Source organism: Vulpes vulpes, chromosome 11, assembly GCF_048418805.1.
Source record: "Vulpes vulpes isolate BD-2025 chromosome 11, VulVul3, whole genome shotgun sequence".
Lineage (NCBI taxonomy): Eukaryota > Metazoa > Chordata > Mammalia > Carnivora > Canidae > Vulpes > Vulpes vulpes.
In genome coordinates, this window is record NC_132790.1 from 99,884,984 (window position 1) to 99,909,917 (window position 24,934).

Genomic DNA, 24,934 nt, shown 5'->3' on the forward strand with positions numbered 1-24,934 from the left:
GGAACCACACACATCCTCTCTGCCCTTACTAGTTACTATTTTATGTATGGACATTCTGTTAAAGTGAAGCTGAACATAAAATTTAACTGGGCACTAAATGCCGTCCATTCCTACAAGACCTCCCTCTGTGCTTCTAATTTTATTTAATTTCAGTCTTTCAGTTAAGGCACAGGGGTGTGTGTGCATGTGTGCATTTATCTGTATATAATTTCCATTCCTCTGTGACTTTATTGTATACACAAGCTGCCAGAAAATCATCTTATTCATCTCAAAATCCATCCGCAATAGGGACGCCTGGGGGGCTCAGCAGTTGAGTGTCTGCCTTCGGCTCAGGGAGTGACCCCGGGGTCCCGGGATCGAGTCCCGCTCGGGCTCCCTGCATGGAGCCTGCTTCTCCCTCTGCCTATGTCTCTGCCTCTCTCTCTCTGTGTCTCTCATGAATAAATAAATAAAACTTATATTAAAAAAAAATCTATCGGCAATAACAAGGAAAACAGCAATTAATATTTTTGAGTGCTTAGTTAATTGGAACAGGGCTTATCAGGCTAAGCAGTTTAATTCCTTTAGTCCTTACAATGACCCTAAGAAATAGAAACATGTGAGAAGCCTGACTCGTCCCATGTTAGTGTTGCGGGAACATGCGGCCCCTCTCTCCTCTGAACACGCTCGCCTCTTACCTGACAGCAGCCACAGCTGGCGCTTAGGTGGCGCTTGCAGTGTGCCAGGCCCGGGTAAGTCCCCGACAGGTATTCTTGTCTCCTCCCCGGTTGATTTTCACATGTCCTGCTGAACTGAGCCCCTGCCCTCGAGACCCACTTCTCTAGACACATGCGACTAAAGCAGCCCAGCTGATGGGAAGGGAGAGGGCCCAGGAGCCTAAGCCAGGAACGTGCAGACGCACTCTTACCTGTACAGCTGGCCGGTTTCCTTGCCGGGATTCTGCTGTGTGTCCTCCTCATCGTCAGTACTGTAAGACTTAGATCGTGATTTTGTGGTTTTCTGCTGGAAAGTCACAGTGAACTTAACAAACTCACCACATCAGGTCCATCCACAGCATACAGAGAATGGGTGGGGTATTACGATATACGCAAAAAGGACAATTACTTGGAAGAAAACACATTAACCATCAATTCATTGCCTTACCATTAATAATAATCACGTCTATGATCCTAATTATAATATTAAGGCAAAACTGAGGGTTTCTTGCTCTAAAGCTGACTTCTAAGCCACAGAAGATGTAGGTTTTAGAAGGCTATTTAGTCATGCACTGAAGGTCTCTATAAGCAGGAGGGTCATAGTTGTAATATCTATTCAAATGACATTAAGGAGATAAAATGTTCTTTTCTTTAGGAAATTTACTATTCCCGCTGACTTATAAAAGACAGGTTTGATAAAAAAAGACAAGCAGTAATGTTTTTTTTTTATGAACGACTTTTTCCTGCTTTTGATCGGCGTCCACTCAAATAACTGTCTAAATCAAACTATGCTTGGAGATTTTGACCCATTTTAATTTCTACCAACAGAAGAAAAACTATTACCCACGGGATTCAGGCTGAAAGGCGGCAGGACTAAAGGCTGTCAGAAATAAAGACTTTTTGGAAGGATGCAGTTGTGTCCCAGCACATTAGCGATAACCCCAAATATTTGGCAATACGGAACAGAAAAACAAATGATGGGGAGGGACCCCATAACTATAGAAAACCCTGCCACCAAAGAAAACCAGCTTCCACAAACAAAGTGAGACCTTTAGATAGAGAACCCTGGACATCTGAGGACTGCGGCTTAGAAAGGAAAAGGGAGCCCACTCCGAGGTAACTGTGGGACCACATCACCCTCCAGAATTTTTCTTACTCAACAAATAAAACGCCCGGCCATACTGCTGGCATAAACACACTCAAGTCTGTTGCACTGACAGGAAGGTGTCAATTTGGTCTAGAACCTTCTCAGGTGTTACTGATGTTTTGAGAACCTCAGAGTGCACGGTGTGGGAACACTAGCATCTGATGATCTCACGTTCCAGCTTGGCCTCTCACCCAGCGGGTAGGTTGGCTAACCTCTCGCTGCTTCGTGTGTGTGTGTGTGTGTGTGTGTGTGTGTGTGTGTGTGTGTTTTAAAGGAAAGGGCAATAACAACTATTTTAAAGGATTATTGTTATGATGATTAAATAACATGGTGTGGAAAGTCATTCTCTAAGCTACAAAATACTGACTTTCTCTTTTTCTTTTTTCTTAAGGATTGTATTTATTTGTTCATGAGAGACACAGAGAGAGAGAGGCAGAGACACAGGCAGAGGGAGAAGCAGGTTCCATGTGGGGAGCCCGATGTGGGACTCGATCCCAGGACCCCGGGATCATGAGCCAAAGGCAGATGCTCAACCACTGAGCCTCCCAGGTGCCCAAATACTGATTTTCAATATAAATATTCCTCATATTTAGAAAAATATTACTTTATGTGAATATACCATAATTTTTATTCATTCTAGATATTTGAAGATATTTGAACTCTTTCCGGTTGGTACTATTACGACTAATGCCTCTATAACTTTAGGTATATGCCACGAGGCTGAAACACAGCAATGGAACTGGTAAGACATGGTACGTAATACAGCTTTAGGAGATAGTGTGAATTAGTGTGAAGTGACTGCACAAACGCACACTCCCATTAGCAGTGTATATAAAGTTGAAGTTGCTTGGCGTCCTCACTGACCCTTGGTGCTGTCAATCATTTTATTTCTACTATTGTGAAGGGTATATACGAAATCTCATCATCATTTAATTTGTATTTCCTAGAGGATTGATAAGGGTGAGCACCTTTTCTGTACTAGCCGTTTAGAAATCTTCTTTTGTGAAAGGCCACTTAAGTTTTTTGCCCTTTTAATAAGAACTATGGGGGCGCCCGGGTGACTCAGTCCATTAAGCATCTGACTCTTGGTTTCGGCTCAGATCGTGATCTCATGGGTTGTGGGACTGAGCCCCCGCATCAGGCTCTGGGCTCAGCAGAGAGTCTGCTTGAAAATTCTCTCCCTCTGCTCCTCCCCCTGCTTGGGCATGTTCTCTCTCACTCTGTCTCTCTAAAACAAGTCTTTAAAAAAGATTATGGTATCTTTTTATGGATTTGTAAGAGTTCTTTATATATCCAGGATAGAAGTCCTTTGTTGGATACGTGTATCAAAAATACTCTTCCCAAGTAGGCTACTTGCTTATTAAGTAACAGTAGTTTCTCAATCTTTATCTTTATCAATCTTTTTCTTTTCTGGGGTCCTATTTAAGAAATCATCAGTTATTCTAAGGTTATGATGATACTGTCCTGTCCAGTCTCTTGTTTAATTGGGTTATGCACATTTGTCACTCTTAATTCATACCTTATGTTTTCCAAAGTTGGTCATGAGGGTTCGTCCATGTGATTTCTTCCCATTTTCCTTCACATCTGGATGCTGAGTAAATAAAAACATGATATGACTATTTTTCTTCCTTGCTTTAGTTTTTTCCTTAGTTCTGGTGGAATGGCAGGGAACCCTCTCTGCCTTAGGTAGAACAAGCAGGTCCTGTTCATTTTTTTCCTGTCCCACACCATCACTACCCCAAAAGTCGTGGAGTCTGCCTCAAGAGAGGGAGACGCTGGAATGGAGAAATCTGGGCGCCAACCGGGAGATAGTAACTGCCAACAGCTTCCCCAAAACTGGTGTCAAGGGCCTCTCAGGAATGTCCAGCTGTGCAGGATCTCTACAGCACACGATGTATTCCTCTGAATGCTCTTGATGGGGATAAGTCATTTTGAGTTAAAAATAGATTAAATTTTGAAAAATCACCAAAAGTCTTTAAGCACCAAGTCTGTTGAATAAAAAATAATAATAACAATCGCATTGATCGAATATTGCTACTTGGGATTTTAAAACATTAAAAATAAATAAAACCCACGCACATCTACTAGGTAATAAGATTGTTTTTGTTCGTTTAAGTTAACCACAAGAGAGCTTATCTGTTCATTGAAATTAACTCCTTCTGTAGTTGAGCATTTGGAAGAGGTATTTGTAGCCTCTGACATTTTCTTCATGTGGTTTAATTTTCCAGGGTAGAGATCTCCTCGCTCAAGTCTATCTCTCATTAGGGGAAAGAAAAGGCCACTCTGCCAAAAGGGTTTAGACTCTTTCTCAGTTGTCATCCCTAAAACTCTGTATTAGCTGGTTCGTGGCTCATGACATGCTGCTAGGAGAGATCGGCAGGCCCCATCTTCCTGGGACTTCTGGCCAAGCAAAGAAGAAGCAGAGACAACCACAGAAATGGAAAAAAATGTGTGTGAGCAAAACTACCTAAAATCAAAAGGCCAGGGAGGTGCTGACATATATCCATAGAGACTAATTGAAGATGTAACTGGCGGTGGGGACAGGGGAAGGTTAAGAATTGGCTGGGGAAAGGGACAGTTCAGAAAATGCTGGGCGACTGGAAGGGGGTTTTTACAGGGTAATTTCATTTGCCTGGTTAATGTGCATGGACTGCTTGTGAAGATCTACTCAAGCTGATCATCAACTGTACAAAAACCCTGGAGTTAAGAAGGTAGCTGGATATGGTCACAAGAGCCACACTGCAACAGCAGTGGTAAAAACCTCAACACTCTACAGCCCGGTGTATTAAAGTCACAGGCTCCACTTTATGGGTCTAATGCATTCTTAGAGTCACCCAGATTTAACGGAAAGGAAAGAATAAGAAACAGGGGGATGAGGTTTGCTCCACGACATCTTGGAAATTTGAGATCCCTTACCATCTTACCTTATGATAGGCAAGTTATCATTAGGATTTCTTACGTGAATAACAAAAGAAAGGTGGGTTTAATTTGTTTCATCCCAAATCTCCAAGACCCGCGGTGGCCTGTCCAATTGGAATGATCTAGGAGGATGGAGCAAAGCCTTCTCCAAAAGCCTCAGGGGAAATGAGTGGCCCAGATTAGCCAATGAGAATTCACTAAGAACAAGAAGCAGAAATTAAGGTGAGCTAGCTGGATGAGCTAATTTTACAGACATTGGTGTGGTTAAAACTAAACGGTTGGAAGGGGAAAGTGGAAGGGAAGGAGTTTATTGCTATTTACAGAAATTTTTAAGAAAATTCAGAGCTGGGGGCACCTGGGTGGCTCAGTCAAGTTAAGCGGCTGCCTTCGGCTCAGGTCATGATCCCAGGGTCTTGGGATTGAACCCACGTCGGGTTCCCTGCTCACTGGGGAGGCTGCTTCTCCCTCTTCATCTGCCCCTTCCTGTATTCATGCTCTTTCTCTCTCAAATAAATAAATACATGAAATCTTTAAAAGAAAAAAAAGAAAGAAAATTCAGAGTTGTATGATCAGTGGTAAGGGCAGTCACACTGCAATTCATATTTCAGTTGCCTCCCCAGTGTTCCATTCTGCCTCTCTAACATGCAGCGTCAGAGGGCCTAGCTAGCCTCGGCACCACTTCCAGGTAACTTCTCTTTGACACTAACCAGCCAATATTATCCTATATCCTTGGCAAGCTATTGTTCCACGTGTTTGAGGCCACGGTGATTAGGTTAGGGGTGGGTGCATGAGCTAAGCTGCCCAACCAGAGCTCAGCACAAACTCTAGAGAGGAAGGGTGGTCACCCCGTATGGTCCTCCCTCTGCCTGGTGATCCCTGAGTCCTGGAGGACAGGCCGCAGGAGCAGGGACGTCTGCTACTAGCTGAGCCAGTGACTTCCCGAATCTCCTCTGGGCCAGGATAAGAGCCCTCAATGGCCTGCAGTGATAATATCAATAAGCCCGCCCACCTTTTTCCTTGTCCATTTCGGATATTTCTATTAGAAAGCAGAGTTAAAATATCAGCCGGAGCCCAAATCATTCATTCACTCAACAACATCTTCTGGAAGCTGTACTACGGCCCAGGCACTATAATGAGTTGGAAACATAATGGTCATTTAAGACTGGCGTGGTTCTGGTCTTCATGGAACCTCTAATCTAGTTGAGAAGATAGATATTGAGCAAATAATTCCAAATGTGTTAAAAAAAAAAAAAAAAGCTTCAGAAAAGAGAAGCTATCACAGGCTATCACGGACGATGTAAAGCGGACAACGAATCCAGTCCCAGGTCAAGGCAGGACTCATTCGGGGCTTCGCACTGAAGCTGGAATTTACAAGTAGGAGTGTCAGCCAGGGCAGATGTAGGAATGGAATGTTCCAGACAGAGGGAAAGGCCGTGAGGAAGACCATGGCGCACAAACAGCTGTGGTCGGTGGGACGACTGTGGGAAGCAGTGTGACAGGGAAAAGGGAAGATCTGAGCGGGAGACAAGGATGCAGTGACGCAGATCCCTGAGAGCCTGGTTAGGGTTTGTAGTCACCCCCATCACAACAGAAGCCACTGAACACTCTGAACAGTCGAGGGACGTGAGCAGATTCACATTTTTAAGACATCACGCTAGTTTCAGAGCGGAGATTAGACTGAAGCAGGGCAAGAAAGGCGCAGGTGACGGCTGACATGGGCCTAGACAGGGACCCGGCCACGGACCCGAGGAGTGGAAGGGATGGAAGATGCGCTCAGCGCTCAGGGTGCACAACCAATGCAGCACGGAGAGCAACGGGTGGGAGGGGTGGGGGGCACCTGGGGGTTCAAGCCCGCCCCCCTGCTGAGCAGGCGGGCAAGTGGGGTGTGGGGCCACCGTGCTTGGTCCCCGGGGTCCCGGTGAAGCAGGTACTCGGGTAACTTCCACCTCCCGCCCGCGCGCGTCTAGTAACTTCTCGCATCCTTTTGCCACAGGGGGTTTTCGCTTCTCGAGGGGTATGAGGATGCAAACGGAAGAGACCGGAGAGGTTCGCAGGTGGCAAATGATCAGAAACAGGAGTACGAGGTTCTGTCTTTTTTTCCTGCCGGAGGACACGTACGGGCGGGAGTCATACCCCTGTTTCGGGTGTGCGTACCTGCTTCAGGTGTGCATTTAAGCCCTCATGCGTGGCCCTCAGTAGTGCCCTCACTGTGAAGCTATCGGGATCTTCCTTGTCTCGGATTTGAGATTCTTTCAACAGTGACTCCAGTTTTTTCCTTATGAAGGACTCCACCTGATGCTCAGTGGTCCCATTATTCTGCAAAGAATCAAGCAGCGGAAATTATTTCCTTTAAGAAACACAGAATCAGAACGCGCCCTACGTTCGCGCCAACTTCGCTTCTATAATCTGATTAGCTTTCAATTGCCTGTAAGAGGGTAAGCACATCGTATCGCTTTTGGTCCTTCCCGCTCCCCCCCACACACAATAATCCCCCCCCCAAAAGTAATGATTACTATGACCCTATTCCACCCTCAAGAGCCTGGCAAGGTCTCCTTTCAGAGATGCAGCACCTGATGTTCCGAGAAATTAAATTGCTCAAGGTCACAAAGTGGTAAGGAGCTGAGGCAGGATTTAAACCCAGGCCCCCCAAGTCCTTCCCACCAAGCTACGTTGCATTTTCGAGAAAGAGAAGGTGAAGGAGAGAATTTGAAAACTAAGTTTGCTATTTCCACATAGGTAACTTTGAGCAAAAAATAGGCTACTTAAAAAAAAAAAAAAGCCGCTTTGTTCACTACGGGAGGGAAAAGAATGCTATGGAAATCTCCGGAATTGAGGATTATTCTGAGATAACATTTTCTTTCCTATGTCTGATCCCAACGTGTAACTAAAGGGACCTCACTACTGACCTGTGCCACGATTCGGCATTCACATTACTTTAAGATCACAAATAACTTCAAATGTTTTGGACGATAAAACGGTGCTCAGGTCCAGATGGCAATTTAGGGGGTCTTGAGGTGATCAGGGGACACAGATTGAAGTCTTTCTTAGCACGACCTTTTGGCCACCCTGCCCTGCCCGACACCGGCGGCCCCGGGCTCCTCAGCTCCTTTCGTGTCCCCCGGGACCCAGCACCTGCGGGGCCCGGGCCCGCCGACAGTGGAGGAAAGCGGTCCTCCTCCACGCCACAGCGCCCGCATCCTCGCCCAAAGCTGAAGGCCCGTCGTCTCCTCGCACGTCTGCTGCTAGGACATCATCTGTCCGATCCCTGTAGAGCCAGGCCGCGGTCTAGCCACGTCTTCTATTTTCACGAAGTCTTGTAAGAGAAAGCCCTATGAATGCCAAGAGGGGAAATCTGGGAAAAAGCCTACGTCAGAAGAGGCTGCTGGCCGTCCCTGTGTTACAATCAGTCCCACTCGGGAGGGTCTTTAAACTTAGCCAGCTAACAAGGCACCTCACTGCAGCGAAGGCCCTCGCGTCCCGGAGGCGATGCGGAGATGGAAAAGCTGATTGTCTGGATGCCAGTGCCCGCAGCGAGCACGGACGGCCAGTCCAACCGCAGTTCTGAGGAGCACCGCGCTCCTGCCGGGCGGCCAAGACGCTCCCTACGCACAGGGCGATGTCTAGGGCTCCGCAACAGCGATGGAGAGGGCGGCTCTCCTGTCGGCCAGCGTTCCAGGGGCGCGCAAGTGAACTTGGGGCACAAGGCCACGGAGCAGCCAACTGGCAGATAGAGCTGGAAATGTACTGTAGGGCCCAACGGCAGAGGTACGTGAGTGCCGGAGGCACGGAGCTGCTGAGTAGTATTTTAGAAATAGTATTAACCTGGCCACATGTGCGGAAACAGGACAGGGGCCTAGGGGGGCAAAGCCAGACACGCTGGCTCCCACTCCCAGCACCAGGAGCACCTAGCACCCAGCACCTAGGCCAGGGTGCTAGGGAGGGATTTAACAAAGATTAGAGCTTTTTTTTGTTTTGTTTTTTTTTATTTATTTATGATAGTCACAGAGAGAGAGAGAGAGGCAGGCTCCATGCACCGGGAGCCCGACTTGGGATTCGATCCCGGGTCTCCGGGATCACGCCCTGGGCCAAAGGCAGGCGCCAAACCGCTGCGCCACCCAGGGATCCCAAGATGAGAGCTTGAGAGCAAGACTTCTACAAACCCACACGGCTGCTAAATGCCAGGTGAGGAGCCAGGACTAAAGCCCAAGGTCAAAAAAAAAAAAAAGCCCAAGCCGACCGTCGCAGAACCCTGGCTGTCACGGAGAAGACAGACACGTGGATGGCTGACTACTCAGGCAGGTGCAAGCGATAGAAGCGAGGGGCAGCACGCGCAGAGAGGAAGGGCTGGTCCTCCAGCCTTGGGGAGGACTTCCAAGAGCCGAGGAAACCGAGCCACGTCTTAGACAATGGGTATATTCATTTCCCGCGGCTGTTGTAACAAGTTGCCACAAATCTAGTCACTGCCTGGCGGTCCTAGAAGTCAGAAGCATGACATCAGGGTGTCAGTAGAGGGAGACTCCCTCCTCCGGGAAGAGACTCCCCGCCTTGCTTCTTCCCATTTACGGTGGCTCCTGGCGTTCCTCAGCTTGTCAGCCTGACTCCAGTCTCTGCCTCTGTCTTCACGTGGCCCTCTCATGAGGCCCCTGCTTCTGCTGCGTCCTCTCCTCTTCTTATGAGGACGTTGGGCCTGTCATTGGCTCTTTAAAGCCCACCTGGTGAATCCAGGGTGATCTCATCTCCACAGCCCTCACCTAATAACATCTACAGAGACTCCTGTTCCAAACAAGGCCACAAATCAACCTCCTACAATGAAGGAGGGTTGATTATAGGGCAGAGAGTAGAGTGGCAGCATCCCAACACCAGTGAGAGCGTAGGGAAGACAAACAGGATCAATAAGAACTAGGAAATCAGAGGGACACGGGGGGGGGGGGGGGGAAGCACAGGAAAATACAGAAAAAAGCAGCTAAGACTGTATATATCATGCTAGGATTCACAAAATACAATCATACGATGACACTTCATGCAAGCTGCCCAACACCTGTAAAGTGGCGGCCGCTGGGTTAGCCAAATTTAGTCATGACGTAGAAGCAGAAAGATTCAGAACTTGTCCAAACACACGTGCCCGGGAAGCGGCCGCAGAGGGACTCGAACCTAAGGCTCCTGATTCAAAATTCTGGGTGCATCTCGCCGCATCATGCTGCAGCCACCCCTCGGATACTGGCACAGAGAAAGACCAATCCTTGGGGCAGATGAGGGGCAAGCAGGCTCGTATGTCGACGACCGTTGTTCCTACAGGACGTCCGGGGAATGCAGCCCTGCGATCCCTCTGGGGAAATGGCAGGTTTCACTTAAGATTGGAAGGAGGAGAATCCCAGGGGCCCGACTCCCAACACAGGATCGGGTGAGCGGGGGGCCTGGCGGGGAGCACGTCTGTTGGGGGGAGCAGCTGGCACACCCAGGGCACGCGGCGCCCCCGGGAAGCCTCGGTGTGCTCCCCCGGCCCCGGGGCGCAGGGAGGCTTAACACCGAGGCCCAGATTATTCCCTTCACACCCTCCAGAGTCTGGGCGCACTCGGGGACCGCATCCGCTGCCCTCGGGCCCTGGGGTGGCTGCTGGGCCCCACGGGGCCGCGGTGCACCTGCAGCGCTGAGCTTCTCCCCTTGGCTCCCTGAGCCAGCGGCAGAGGAAGGAGGCTGCAGCTGCTGGGGTGGGGGGGGGGGGGGGAGGCAGCCCCTTATCTGCGTGGGAGTGGTCGCCACCGGAGAAGAAATCGGGGTCCCTAATTCCCGTGTCTGCAAGGTCACTCTCATCTAGGAGAATCCACCAGAAAGCTGGAATTCCCCCAAACGCGTTCTGGTTTTGTCTCCAGGGTGAGACTGACGGGCGCCTGGGAAAGCAGGGCCGGGGGGGGGGGGGGGGGTTGCAGAACCACAGGCCCAGCTCGGGGCTCAGGAACAGCAGGGAAGGGGAGCTGGCCCCGGGCTGCCCCTCAAGGGGGGCCCTCCTCAAGGGGAGCCCCCCATCCCGCGGCCAGGCCCAGGGCCCTCGGAGGCCCTGGGCCTTCCAAAAGCTCCCCTGTCACTCTGCCACCCAAGCCGAGGACCTTCACCCCGAAACCAAGCAGGAATTTGGAGGATCTCGCCTCCCCAGATGCTCTGTCCCCTGCCCCAAGGCTAACGCCTCGGAGACACGGGACATGTGTCAGCCCCCCTGGGAAGGCCTCAGGGCTTCCCGCGCCTGGGATGCGCCTGGGATCTCGAAGTCTTGAGCTCAGCGACAGCTTCTCTGAGGTTCACGTCCGAGCGTCGGCTCCCTCCCGCCTTTTGCTCCCTCCGAGCACCCTCTGGCCCGGGCCCGGCCGGGACCCACGTTGGCAACCACGGGGCTGCTCCTGCCGCTCTTGTCACTGATGGTATCTGATGTCACATGCCAGGAGTCGCTCGGGGTTCTCCACAGGGTGACCGCACGAGGGCTCACTGACAACCTGTCGGGAGGCCTGGTGTTTCTGGGGTGGGCGGCACGTACAAGACCCACCGAGAGCTAGGACTGGGGCCTACGAGGCCGGCCCCATATAGGTCCCCAGAGCACAGGGAGGAAGACAGTGAATGACTCGGCGAAGGGGAAAAGAAATACAGGGGTGGACTGTCTATAAGTCACCCTGACATGAGAGAACCCCGTAGAGGTGAATAATGGTGAGCGGGCCCCACCGAATCCGACCTGTTAGATAACTGTGCCGCGCTTGAAAGGAAGCTGCTTTCCCCTGTGTTTTTGAGCCGTTGTGATTCTTGAGGCACTGAACACACTGGCTTGTCTGTGGAGCTTATATATCCCTGCCTGGCTTTTCTTGATGGCTGAAGCCACAAAATAATATGAGGCAGAAGCTTAAAAGGTTCAACTAATTCAACAACAGAGAGAATTTATTACACGCCACCCCCCCCCCACCCCCGGTCGTGGGATCGAGCCCAGCGTCCACTCAGCACACAGTCTGCTTCAGATTCTCCCTCTCCCTCTCTTGCACTCTCTCTGTCTCTCAAATAAATAAGTAAAATCTTAAACACAAAACACTATTTAGGAAGTAACAGCAGACCAGGGGGAAGAAGAGGCCCGGAAGGAAGCTCCTGCCTCCCATTCTGCTTCTAACGCTAGGGAACGCGCAGGAACCTCGAGCGTGGCTTCTGACCTTTGCGTTTGCTGTTCCCTCTGCCTGGAATGCTTTTCCCCACATATCCACATGGCTCGCTCTTCACTACTTTCGGGTAATTGCTCTTCTGTTATTTTCCCAGTGAGACCGTTGCTGGCCATCCCATCTTCAGTAGACTTTTCACACTGTACACACAGGCACGCTCACACCAGCTCCTTCCCTCCCTTTTATAGGGATTTCTTTATTTTTATTTTAAAGAGACAAAGAGAAAGCGTGTGCAAGTGGGAGGAGGGGCAGAGCGAGAGGGAGAGAACCCTTAGGCAGACCACCGCTGAGCTCAGAGCCGACATGAGACTGATCCCAGGACCCCGAGATCATGACCTGAGCAAAATGAAGAGTCGGACGCCTAACCAACCAAGCCGCTCCTTACCCCCCTTCTTTCCCTTTGGCACTTGTCACTTATCTGTCTTATTTCTTGTTCATTCTCTTCTTCACCCATTAATGCGTAAACTTCATGAAGGCAAAGATTTTTGTAGATTTTTGTGTGTTTTGTCTACTGATAGGTGCCCAACACCTACAACATGATGGCTGCGTTTCCAAAAGGAGATGCTCGGTAAAAAAAATGTGTTCAACATGCCCGAGAAGCTTGGATAAGCCTCATGAGGGTTAACAATCTGATGCTCATGAACGCTAAGCTAAAATTTTTATTTGTGGCAATAATTCAGAAATAATTTGTAAAGCTAATCACATTCCGTTAACTTAAAACTGAGGGTAAGAGCTCCACTACGGTAATTATCGGTTTCACATAAGCTATGCACAGTACATCCTCTTTTGCAAAAATGCGATCGGGCAATTTACATTCGACACTCCGATAAGGCATTTGAGCCCTGTGCTGACAATAAGACTATAAATTGCCTGATTACAGAGTAACTCTTTGGCTTTCTAAGCACAGCACGGCCTTTTCTCAGAAGAGCTCAAAAATAAGGAAAAGGGATTTGAAAGTGGAGCAAAAACTTTATCTATCTCCACTAGAATATTTGTTCCTAAAAAAAAAAAAAAAAGAATATTTGTTCCTTTATGTATATTCTCTTCCTAGAGTCTAACAAAGAGATAACCTGTAAAACTTCACAATTTAGGTGCTCTTTGCTTTTGCTAAAGCCCAAATCAAAGGATCCGCATGAAGGATCATACCTATCTTTACAGAGTCATGTTCTAAACTACCTACCTGTGTGGCTTCCTAGAAACCAACTAGGAGCCTTTGAAGACGGGAAGAATCAGCGGGATAATCGCACAGGTGAAGTTAGTGACGTGTTTCCATAAAACGACAGCAAACTCTCCTTCGTAATCACAGATACTTAACATGAAAAGTTAGGAACTCACTGATATTGGAAGAAAAATTATATAACTGCGTGGATTTAGAAACCAGGACGACTTGGCTTTTACTCGGAGCAATAAATGACTATGTTGTGATGGTAGCTAAACTTCCACTACTCGTTTTCACCAAAAACAGCATTCCCTAACTACGTAACTTAGTCAAGCCGCTCTGTTCCCTGCTCCCAAACGATAGGCTACTCTGAGGCTGGCAATCAAGAGATTTCGGAAATAAGATGCAAAGATAATGGAGATCAGAGACTAAAATTTGGTTTATAAAATATAGCTTAGAAAATAGAGCTACATTATCCACAATTGCATACTAAGTGATAACAAAAATAGTAAGTTTCCGGAAGGGTAAAAAAATCAACAATTTAATATATTAACCGTTTTTGCTTGTATAAAATCTATTCAGATTAATGTTCTGCAACCATAGCCCTATTAGTGGTATTGGAGCTGATATAAACTATTAAAAGGCAACAAATTAATACAGATGGTAATTTTTCCTTTTCAATTCAAGCTGAATCTTCCCCACTTCATCCTTTTTGAGTTGCACTAAAGCCAAGAAAAAAAAGTGTCAACTGAGAGGTTGGCCGTCTTTATCCTCATGTCCACTTTGGAGTAAGGCTGGCTCCTTCGGTAACCACAGCAAGCCATATTAGTTACTATTTCAGAGAGTGCACTGTTTTTAGCAATGTAATAGCTGAACTCAGGGCAATGATGCAGATTAGAAAATTCTGTGTATAATTTCTCTGTTTCAGAGGGAAGAATGAGTCCCGGTCTCTAGAGGAATACAACTTCTCCACAAAAGTCAAACTGCAAACCCTACAAACAAGCTAATGTGAGGGGGGTACTGCTCTCAGGCTGCCATGTGATCCTGACAATCGTAGGAGTCGTAGAGGTGGGAGAAGGGTAAGAAATCCCAAACCCTCCACGAGGAGATGGGGGGTATCTCTTTAAGCTTTACATTTCCTCTAGGTTTGCATAGGTTTGCATTGCATTTACTTTGGATTCCCTGGTTAAATGATGCTTTTTTTCTTTCTTTTTTTTTTTTTTTTACACAAAGGTAGCACCTTGATCCAGCCACAGGGGTCTGAAGCACCATGCAGAGAGCAAACTATCCGGTGCCACTTTATCTAAGACATGGCAAACTAAAGATTTAGCCAAGGGTCTCAATTCTGGAAGAGCTCGGAAATCCTCTGATCCAAGGTACATTTTCCTAGGGCAAGAATGGGCATCCTAGAGGAGCAGGCCACGCACCGCTGGGTCCTGGAGGCCGGCCTTGACAAGCAGCATAGTAGGGCTGCTAGCAAGAGGCAGAGGAGATCACGCTAGGGCCAGCTCATTTCATGTCACCATGACATTTCCAGCAGCAATTTGAGTTTTGACAAAGCTGAAATGGGGAGAGGATTTCTCCCTCGAGACAGAGGGTCAGACAGGTTAATCATGAACATTCCTTCTAACGCAAAGCCCTTGACTCAATAAGCATCTGAGTGTCTTGCCCAAAAACAAAGTAACTTTCCAAGACTATCCCTTTTGCACCACGGCCACCATATTGTGAGGATTCCAACACAGCAGCAATTTTTACTGCCGCACACTGGGGTCAAAAATCACAACTAAATCTGTGACTCACGTAATGGAGCTTGAACTTGCACTCATCTTCAATTTCATCTGCGCTGTCTTCGTCGGAAACTTCCCCCTCCTCTGCATCGTCCCCAAGATGATAAGGCAGCTTCTTGCCCTGAAGTGGAGCAACACACCCAATTTAAAAATGGAAATAGTGCAGGTGTCTGATATCCAGGGCAGGTTCATTTGATTGGGAGATGCATCTAGATCATGTGCCTACATCCTAGTTCTGCGACCAAGAAAAGCAAACATCTAGCATTTTTGGCCACTATGAGGGGATTCCTTAAAATACAGGGATGGAGGAGGATGGAAGGACATTCATATATGTTTGACAGCCAAAAATAATGAAGAATTTTTAAATATCATCAGCAGACTGCTATTGAGGCTGATGTTTTCTAAACTCCAACCCCAGTGACTTTTAGTATTCCCACTCTCCACACCATCACTGGCTTCCTTCAGCATGCTGGGGTTTCCCTCCACCTACTCCCTCCCTGCACAGGGTCACCAGCAGAGTCAGGTTTCCAGAGAATTCTCTGTCCCCATTCTCCTGCACCTTCCCTGATACCCAAAGCTCTTGGCCTTGGGTCCTCAGCACACTGATCATTTCAAAGCTGATTAAATCATTTACATAATGAGAGCAAGATGTATATTAAGACTCCAAACTCTTAGGGTTTGTATATTTAAACATTTTCTTCGACTTACAGAGGGTCGCTTATAGGATTAAAAGTGTGAGATTTAACTTCCCTTTATACTGATATGTATTACACTCCGTATTTGTACGCGCGGTCTGCAAAACTGAAAACTACACTCTTTCTTTTTCACACGAACACGTTTAGAGATAGATGCAGATACATGGGTAATACTTTTTTTTATTTTTTTTTAAATTAATTTTTATTGGTGTTCAATTTACCAACATACAGAAAAACACCCCGTGCTCATCCCGTCAGGTGTCCGCCTAAGTGCCCGTCACCCATTCCCCTCCAACACCCGCCCTCCTCCCCTTCCACCACCCCTAGTTCGTTTCTACATGGGTAATACTTACCTGTAATTCTAAGTAAATGTAACAGAACGTTTTTTCACTTCCTCCCGTGTGTTGTTAATAACAAAACAGCTCAGAATTAAAGTATCTCTGCCTATATGTTATTTTAAGTCTTTTCTGATACAGAAGGCTTCTATAAAATGAATTTATTTTTCTTTATTTGAGAGGGCACACTATGGAGTAGCTATGTTAATATAGCAGCCCCAGAAATAAGGTTTTCAACTAAGCAGCGACCAGACACGTTCAGGAACATAGACGTTGAGGTCACGACCTCCTTCATTTATTCACCACCGATTACTTATTCAGAGTCAACTTTTGTTTTGGGCACAATGACCGACAACCGAGATGGACCAGTACACAAGACATTTAAAATGTCATGATGGCAATTCCCCCTTTTGAAATAGAACAGAGCCAACATATTTTTTAAACGTTAAAGCAGAACAGAGCTAACAAAGATGAGAAGTAACATCCACAGGGAAGGAGTAACAATCCTTGAATGACAGGAACAGTTCTGATACCACAAGATGGAAACAAAAGTGTAACCGTGATGGGCACACAGTGACGAGCTGATAGGGCAGCCACACCAAGCTCTAGCTTCCTTTCAGGTACGTGTGGTGGTAGGTGCGGGGACAGAGAGAGAAACTGGCCTGCTCTGAGCATCCACGGGTGCCCTAACTTTCCATCCATTTAAAATTGAGTTAAAAGACACCAGGGCCATATTTTTTTTTGCCAACTCTTCCACATTCCTGGTTCTCAAAAGATAATTTATTCAGGCAAGACAGGAAGAAAAGCAATGCAACAGAATATGGTTTCTTAAAGCTTCTTATCAACGAGTACCCCTAAGGAAAATTATAGAATAAATTTAGGCACAGCTTAATGACTCAAGGACCTGAGTCAAAGAATGCCCAGGTGTCTTGAGGGGTCTCTTTCTGATCTATGGACTACTGCATGCAGGAGTGATCAAGCATTAGATTCATTGGTCCATGATACATGGAAATATTCTAGAGACTAGAACCATAGCAGCCGCTCACCTCCACGCTGCATGATCCAATGAGTGTGGTAATGACACTATGATTCGTATCTGTAAAAAGTAAGAAGCCTGGACCAGATACAGTTTGTTTCAGCAATAAAAGCCTATGGAAAATTACTAAGTTTGTTATCATTTCTGTTCAAAAGCAATTTTTTATTTGCTTTTCAGGAGATAAGTGTGGGGATATGGATATATAGATACAGATATAAATATATGATTGGAAAGTATGTACATTATAATAATAAACAACTTGTCAATCTCTAAAGTGGTCAGGAGCTGCTAAAATGGTGGCTTTTGGACCAAAGATTGCTCTCGGCTAAAGGAGCATAGGAAAACCAGTTCTTTTATTTTTGCTTCAAATGGAAACACGTCGGTCCATAGATCTGGGAGGTCTCTTTAAAGTCTGAAGAACGTTGCTACCAGCAAATGAACCTTAAATGCCCTGAAATGCTTGCGGCCCATGCTGTTGCCACTCCTCCCAATGAGTGTCCCAGATCATCTGGTTCTGGCGCACCCGGGGGCCCAGAAGCCCCAGGACATTGTAGGACAAATGGCCCAAAGTCCAATCATGCAGAAGGGACTCAATTCATATCAACTTTCTACCTTAAGTTCCACTGTCCAAAAGGGAAGTATTTCGATCAAATGGACTTATTCTGCATTTAACCTTCTGACTACTGGCTAAAGACTATAGGAAACAGGAAAACTATTAAGCAAAACTATTAAGGTGGCACTTAGCTTTTTAACCCAGCAATTAGTTTTTACCACAAGAGTTTGTTTTATCAAGACTTCAGGAAAATTGACCTTCATGTTATCTCTCACATTATTTGGAGCTTTTATTCAAAATGCTTTCACACGTACAAATGCCCGACAGATTCAGTCTATGATTCTCATTTAACTGATAGAAAAACCAGTTTTGACCAATTCCAAAGATGAGTACTTCATATTTTTCCCATTTGCTGACCTCCCTTGGAGCCCCTGTTAAAGTATTCCTAGGAAATTACAGTTTGACTTTCTTATGCCTCCTTTGTGATATTTGATTTTTTTGGTACACGTTTCTTTTAAGTAAAATGTAACCCAATTTGAATATTAAAACCCTGCTGCTCTCCTTGGATTTTTAGTCTCAAAATAATACAACTATCCAAGACGGATTTAGTGCAAACACACAAAATTAACTGGAATTAAGTAAAATCACAGAGTCAGCCATGTGAGATCTCAAATAACTGTTTTTTGGGTTCTTCTTTGTATTAAAAAATATTCATTGCAGGTAGTAAATTTCTTCCCTCAGAAAATCTGTTCATAAAATGTCATTCTATTCACCTACTGCTCCTTCGCATACACACGAGTCCTGTGGGCATTTTGTCTGTGCCTATGCTCTGCTTTGAAGCAAGCTCCTCTCACTTACATAACCAAGGCTGATCAACCGTAAAGACTGTCGTTTGTTTGCTTTTTCTTTTTCTTTCTTTTGTTTTTTTTTTTTTTTTGACAGACAGTTATTGGAGCTTGAAATGGGAGAGAAGAATCTGAAAGAAACATTTTCAGATATGGACACACACACACAAAAAAAGAAAAAGATATGGACACACAAGGAGCCTTCCCTTCCCCTGTGCCCCACGCACTGATACATACACTTCTCGCGAGTGTAAACTATTACAGACTAACATATTAACATTTGGTTTACAGTATTGATCTTCTCACTCCACAAAAACAAATCCCAGTCAAAAACAAATACGTGATCAGTCAATAATAAGCTCTTTCTGGAGGTATAATTATTAATAAATAGGAACAAGGTGCATACGCAAACTCAGAGGATCCTTCAAATATTGACTCTATTGTCCTCTTGATAAACCAGTTTTCAGGCCTTAAGGGAAGAAGGGCTTCTAAATGCCTTTTACTGCATTCCTTGAGGTAATTACCTTCACTAGGATTTTGCCTTTCAAACTTTGAGGGCTTGGAAGCTGTTTGGTCTCTCCGGTGTCTACAGATGACAGGTCCAGTTTGTCTCCAAATATTCCTTTCAGGTACTGAGCAATCTTCCTCTGTTGCTGGACACTGCAGTGATTCTCAATGGACAGTATGACCGGGAACCTAAGAGGACAATGACATATTCTAAAAGCATCGAGTACAGGCAACTGCCAGGGGTGTTTGAAAACCATTCTATTTTATTACGTTCTTACAACCCTAGTGACAGAATTTGTGAAAGCGGTGGTGATTAAAATGAGAAAGATGGAAGATGCATGTTTAAAGAAACTCTGCTGACCAAATAAATATATTTTGCCTGGCATAATGGCTGCACAAAATACCAACCATGTGGGATGACTTCCATTCATATTTTGCTTTTTTAAAAAAAATGGTATATACAGTATGTCTCTTTTAAAAGAAAAAAATAAAATTTTGAGAGATATGTCCAAAGAAAGAAAGCTCATATAACGTAAATTCATCTTACTTATTCAAAAATCTAAAGGAGCAAAAGATATATAATGGAGAAAGACAGTCTCTTCAATAAATGGTGCTAAGAAAACTGGACAGCAGCATGCAAAAGAATGAAACTGGGTCACTATCTAACACCATGCTCAAAAATAAACTCAAAATGGATTAAAGATCTAAATGTAAGGCCTCAAACCACAAAAATCCTTGAAGAGAGCACAGTAATTTTTCTGACATCACCTGTACCAATATTTTTCTAGATATGCCATCTAAGGCAAGGGAAATAAAAGCAAAAATAAACTATTGGGACTACATCAAAATAAAAAGGTTTTCCACAGTGAAGGAAACCGTCAACAAAACAAAAGGCATCCTACTAAATAAGAAAAGATATTTGCAAGTGATACACCCACAAAGGGGTTATATCCAAAATATATAAAGAACTCATACAACTCAACACCAAAAGCCTCCAAAAAAATCAAATTAAAAAATGGGCAATGGACCTGAGTAGTCATATTTCCAAAAAGATATACATATGGCCAACAGACACACAAAAAGATGCTCAACATCACCATCAGGGAAATGTAAATCAAAACCACATAAGAGATCACCTTACACCCATCAGAATGGCTAAAACGAAAAACACAGGACACAAGTGTTGGTGAGGATGTGAAGAAAGAGAAACCCTCAAATGCTATTGGTGGGAATGTAAACTAGTGCAGCCACTGTGGAAAACCGTATGAAGGTTCCTCAAGAAGTTAAAAATAGAACTGCCATATGATCCAACAATTCCATTACTGGGTATTTACCCCCCCAAAAAAACCCAAAAATGCTAATTCAAAAAGACATAAACCCCTATGTTTATTATGGCATTATTTACAATAGCCAAGAGATGGAAGCTACCGAAGTGTCCACTGATAGACAAATGTGTGAGGAAGATGTGATGTACACACACACACACACACACACACACACACACACATATACACAGGAATATTACTCAGCCGCAAAAAAGGATGAGGTTGTGCCATTTGCAACAACATGGATGGACCTAGAGGGTATCCTGCTAAGTGAAATAAGACTGAGAAAGACAAATGCCTTATGATTTCACTTATACGTGGTATCTAAGAAGAAAACAAACGGATAAACAAACAGAATGCAGAATCAGACCTGATAAATACAGAGAATAAACTGCCAGAGGGCAAGGGGCACGAGGGGCTAGGCAAACTGGGTGGGGGGGTGGGGGGGGGGAGGTACGTGCTTCCAGTTATGTGGAATGAATAAGTCCTGGGAATAAAAGGTAAAGCATAAGGAGCGGAGTCAATGATACTGTAATAACATTGTAGGGTGACAGCTGGGAGCTACGCTTGTGGTGAACACAGCACGATGTATAAACTCAAATCACTACTAAGCTCTACACCTGAAACTAATGTAACCTTGTGTGTCAGTTATACTCCAACAAAAAATAAACTTCAGTGTAAAAACTTAAATAAATCCAATTTAAAGAGTGTCTAATAACATCTAACAGACCACCGAGCATCCCTAAGAGCAGATATTTCAAAATGTATCATCAGCCCCCAGCTTGAAAATCACTATTGAGGATAAGAGATCTTAATGGAATTTGGTGACTTAGAGCGTCCTATCCCAAGCACTAAAAAAATCAGCTGTATAGAATTATATCCTAGTCTTCATTTGCAGAAAGGAAAAAAGGCCAAGCATTCACTGTCCCCCAGCCCTTGGGCTGCTGTGCACAGAATGTGAACCTCAACCAGACTGCTGATCACTGATCTTACTCTTCTTCTGACTTCATTCTTTCTTCAGAATAAGAGATTATTCCAAATTTAGCTTGTTGCTATTTCTTTCTACTTTTCCATCATATATCTTCTGGAGCAATAGGCCATATATATTTTCCTGAGTATATAAAGCAATATTTAAATTGGCTCATATATCTACTAGAGAAAAACAATTTTACTCCTGGGCTCTTGTGACAAGGACCTCCTGAAATTACTCTCTCCTCTTTAGTAAAACTGGATGCCAAAGGAAATACAAGAGATGAACCTTTGTGACTAGAGTATGTTACCCTCCTATAACCTGTTGGCTCTTGTGTTCACGTGGGTTTCATCCTGGAGTGTCAGAAAGAGAGAAAAACACGACAAACTAGCAAAAGATTGTCTATGCAATCACATCAAGGAGTTTGAACAATGACTATATTTTTTTAAAGATTTTATTTATTTATTCATGAGAGATGCAGAGAGAGGCAGAGACAGAGGCAGAGGGAGAAGCAGGCTCCATGCAGGAAGCCTGATGTGGGACTCGATCCCGGGACCCCGGGGTCACGACCTGAGCCGAAGACAGACGCTCAACCGCTGAGCCACCCAGGTGCCCCCTATCAATGAATTTTTAAGTCATCAGTCTGTTTATAAAAAGCCTCTCAGTGTCTAACGATACTCAAAGTAAAGCAGCGCTTCTCCACTGGGGACAAGGGAGTCTGTGGTGCCCTTCCCAGGTAGATATTTGCCGATGTCTGAACACATTCTTGGTGGTCACAAAATGGGAAGTTGAAGGGAATGCTAATGACACTCCACGTGTGGAAGTCAGGACACCGCTAACCATCTTACAATGTATAAGACAGCACCTCGCAGCCCCAACAAAGAGTTCTCTGGTCCAAAATGTCATTAGTGCCAACGTTGACAAACCTGGGCATAAATAAGGTCTGAGAAAGAAAAGGAAAAGACTGAACTTTTAAAATGGGCTAAATATTAATTAATTAATTAATTAATTAGTTTGTTTATTTATTTAAAAAATGGGCTAAATAAGCATATTAACTTTTAAGTAAAGTGCTTTTCTCCTCTAAGTATTCCCAAACTTGAAGTAAGCACCAAGTCATCAGAGGATCCTCCAACGTGGCGGCCTTTTCAGCACCCAAGGTCACATTTTGGAAAACAATGGCAAAATCATTTCCTTGACTTTGCTAAAACTGGTAGCAATCGGGATAGAAAAGACCCATCAGATTCCAGTGCTTGGGATTCTTGCATGGGGCAGATAGCACAAAACAAACCTGCCAGGCAGGGCGCATCTTACATTGTAACAGCACTTTAACCTCATGGTTTTTTGGGGTTTTTTTTACAGATTTTATTTATTTATTCATGAGAGACAGACAGAGAGAGGCTGAGACACAGGCAGAGGGAGAAGCAGGCTCCATACAGGGAGCCCGAATTGGGACTAGATCCCAGGTCTAGGATCACACCCCGGGCTGAAGGTGGCGCTAAACTGCTGAGCCACCGGGGCTGCCCAACCTCATGGTTAATAAATATGAAGACTAAATATTAAAGATTTTAAAGGCTATGAACTTTCATGAAATTAATTTTATGCAATTGTAGTTTTTTTTCTTTTAATTAAAAAAAATCATTTCTTAGCTGTCTGGTATATTGCAGGCACCTGCTAGGCAATAAAAACATGAATAAGATACAGACCCATATTTCCAATGAGCTCATGGTCTTAAAGACTCAAAAGAGGGACACCTGGGTGTGGCTCAGCGGTTGAGCATCTGCCTTTGGCCCAGGGCATGACCCCGGGGTCCCGGGATCGAGTCCCACATCGGCCTCCCTGCATGGAGCCTGCTTCTCCCTCTGCCTGTGTCTCTGCCTGTCTCTCTCTCTCTCTCTCTCTCTCTCTCTCTCTGTGTCTCTCATAAATAAATAAATAAAATCTTTAAAAAAAAATCAAAAGAAGGCAGGAAACCAAGAGCTATAAAAGTACTTACATAGATAAAATAGAAATATGCTCAGGGTGCCAGGAACAGAGAAAAGAGCATTTACATCAGCTGGTGTATCAGTAAGTTTGCCAGAGGGACAATGTCTAAGCAGTCTGGAAAAATGAATAAGGATTAGGCAGGTGGGAAGAATGTACCAGGCAATGAGGTAGGGAGTTGTGAAAGAACTGGGGTCACTAGGGAATCCAAAAGACAATAAGGGCAGAAACCTCCATCTCTGTGGAGCAATGGTGGAAGATGTTACAAGTCCTTCAGAAGCTCCCTGTGGTAACATCATGCGTAATCTTTTTAGGAGGGGAAATATCGCACCTGTGTAGAGGATGACCCAAAGGGAAATGAAAATGGAGCCAAAAGATAATTTAGGAGGTACAATTGCCAAGAATTGGCTGAATCTAGGATGATTTGGTTTTTGGCTAACGACACTGGCAGACAGGGCTGCCCCTAAATAAATGGAAACAGAGCCAGAGGAGGTTTGGCATTATGAGACGCTGAGTTGAGTTTGGGATGCAAGCTCCATGATGGTAGGGGTCTTCTTTGTTCTGTGCCGTGGTTCGGTTTTCTGCACCTATTGCAGTAGGCCTGGCTTAGAGCAGACACCATTAAACACCTGAATAAATAATGACATTTCTGGATTTTGAGGTACCTATGGGATACTCAGGTGATTTTTTTTTTTTTACTAAGCATTTTTCTACATAGCTCTGAAACTTAGGGGAAAGTTCTGGACATATAATTAACCCAGAAGTAGAATAATGGCAGCAACTTAAGAAACAGTGACTATTATAGAGGAATGGGGAAATGGATTAGAAGACCACGGGCCAAAAAAAAAAAAAAAAAAAAGTGCAAATCAATGACAGCATAGAAGGGAATATTATAATAGAAGGCCCACAAGAAAGCAAGTATTGAGGAGAAAAGAGTCACCACTATCCCATGCTAAGGAAGAGACGAGTGACACAAAGATGCTAGACATTTCAGTATGTTTAGGACATTCAGCAAGCTGATGAACCTGTTTTACTGTATTGTAATATAATATCAATAAACTATTTATCATGCACAGGAACCTACATTTCCAGACTTTCTGAACACTCTAGAAATGCTGAGGTCTATCTCTGCAAGAACATGCTTCAAGGGACCAATGTTTTGAGGTAGAATGGGGTAAGAAATAAATGGAGCATGAGGAAGTACAAACATGGAGCCCATTTTATTTGCTCACAATGTTTTGTTGGGAAGGAAGGAGAGAACTAGGGTCATAGGAAGGGAGACGAAGGCTCCAAGGGAGGGTGTGTGGTGTTCTAGTTGTGGCGCATCAGCCAATGCTCTGTGTGCAGGCTTAGCTCCCAAATGTTGCTGTACTTACTCGTTCTTCACAAAGGCGTGCTTGTTGATGGTCTCCACAACATCTCTGAAGAGAATTTTTGAAGTCAGAGTGTAACCATGGTGGACCACTGGCTCTCCATCTGGGCCATCCCAACAGTCAACTGCCAAAAACAGAACTTCACATCAACAATGCAAAGCTGCTGGTATTTGCTAATGTTTCTGGAACTATCAGGCGAATATTATTTTAAGTTTATTATTTGAGATTATACATGTTACGATCACAACAAAGATTATCAGACAGACAGATGGGTGCTCTGGCATATTTATCAGAATAAGGAATTAAAGATAATAAATGATTTCTTTCTAAGTGCTTATAGTTAGCAAAGATGTCATATTCACAAGCAACCAAGCATTTACTAAGAAAGCTCATTGGAAATCAATCTAAATCCAATCAAGAA

At 44.9% G+C, this 24,934-nt stretch overlaps 1 protein-coding gene across 5 annotated transcripts in view; it reads right to left on the reverse strand.

Annotated features, from left to right (window-relative positions):
* The window catches only part of PLCH1 (phospholipase C eta 1), a 200,123-nt gene that overhangs the window by 18,287 nt on the left and 156,902 nt on the right, over window positions 1-24,934 (reverse strand). For 4 of the 5 annotated variants that reach the window (XM_072727220.1, XM_072727219.1, XM_072727218.1 and 1 more), the window contains exons 5-10: window positions 24,517-24,637; window positions 18,883-19,054; window positions 14,908-15,015; window positions 6,916-7,077; window positions 3,362-3,433; window positions 908-1,002 (exon numbers count right to left, since the gene is read on the reverse strand). In XM_072727220.1, coding sequence (XP_072583321.1) covers window positions 908-1,002; window positions 3,362-3,433; window positions 6,916-7,077; window positions 14,908-15,015; window positions 18,883-19,054; window positions 24,517-24,637 — 730 coding nt within the window. The remainder of the gene's footprint in view (window positions 1-907; window positions 1,003-3,361; window positions 3,434-6,915; window positions 7,078-14,907; window positions 15,016-18,882; window positions 19,055-24,516; window positions 24,638-24,934) is intronic. The other variant, XM_072727221.1, reaches the window with a different exon arrangement.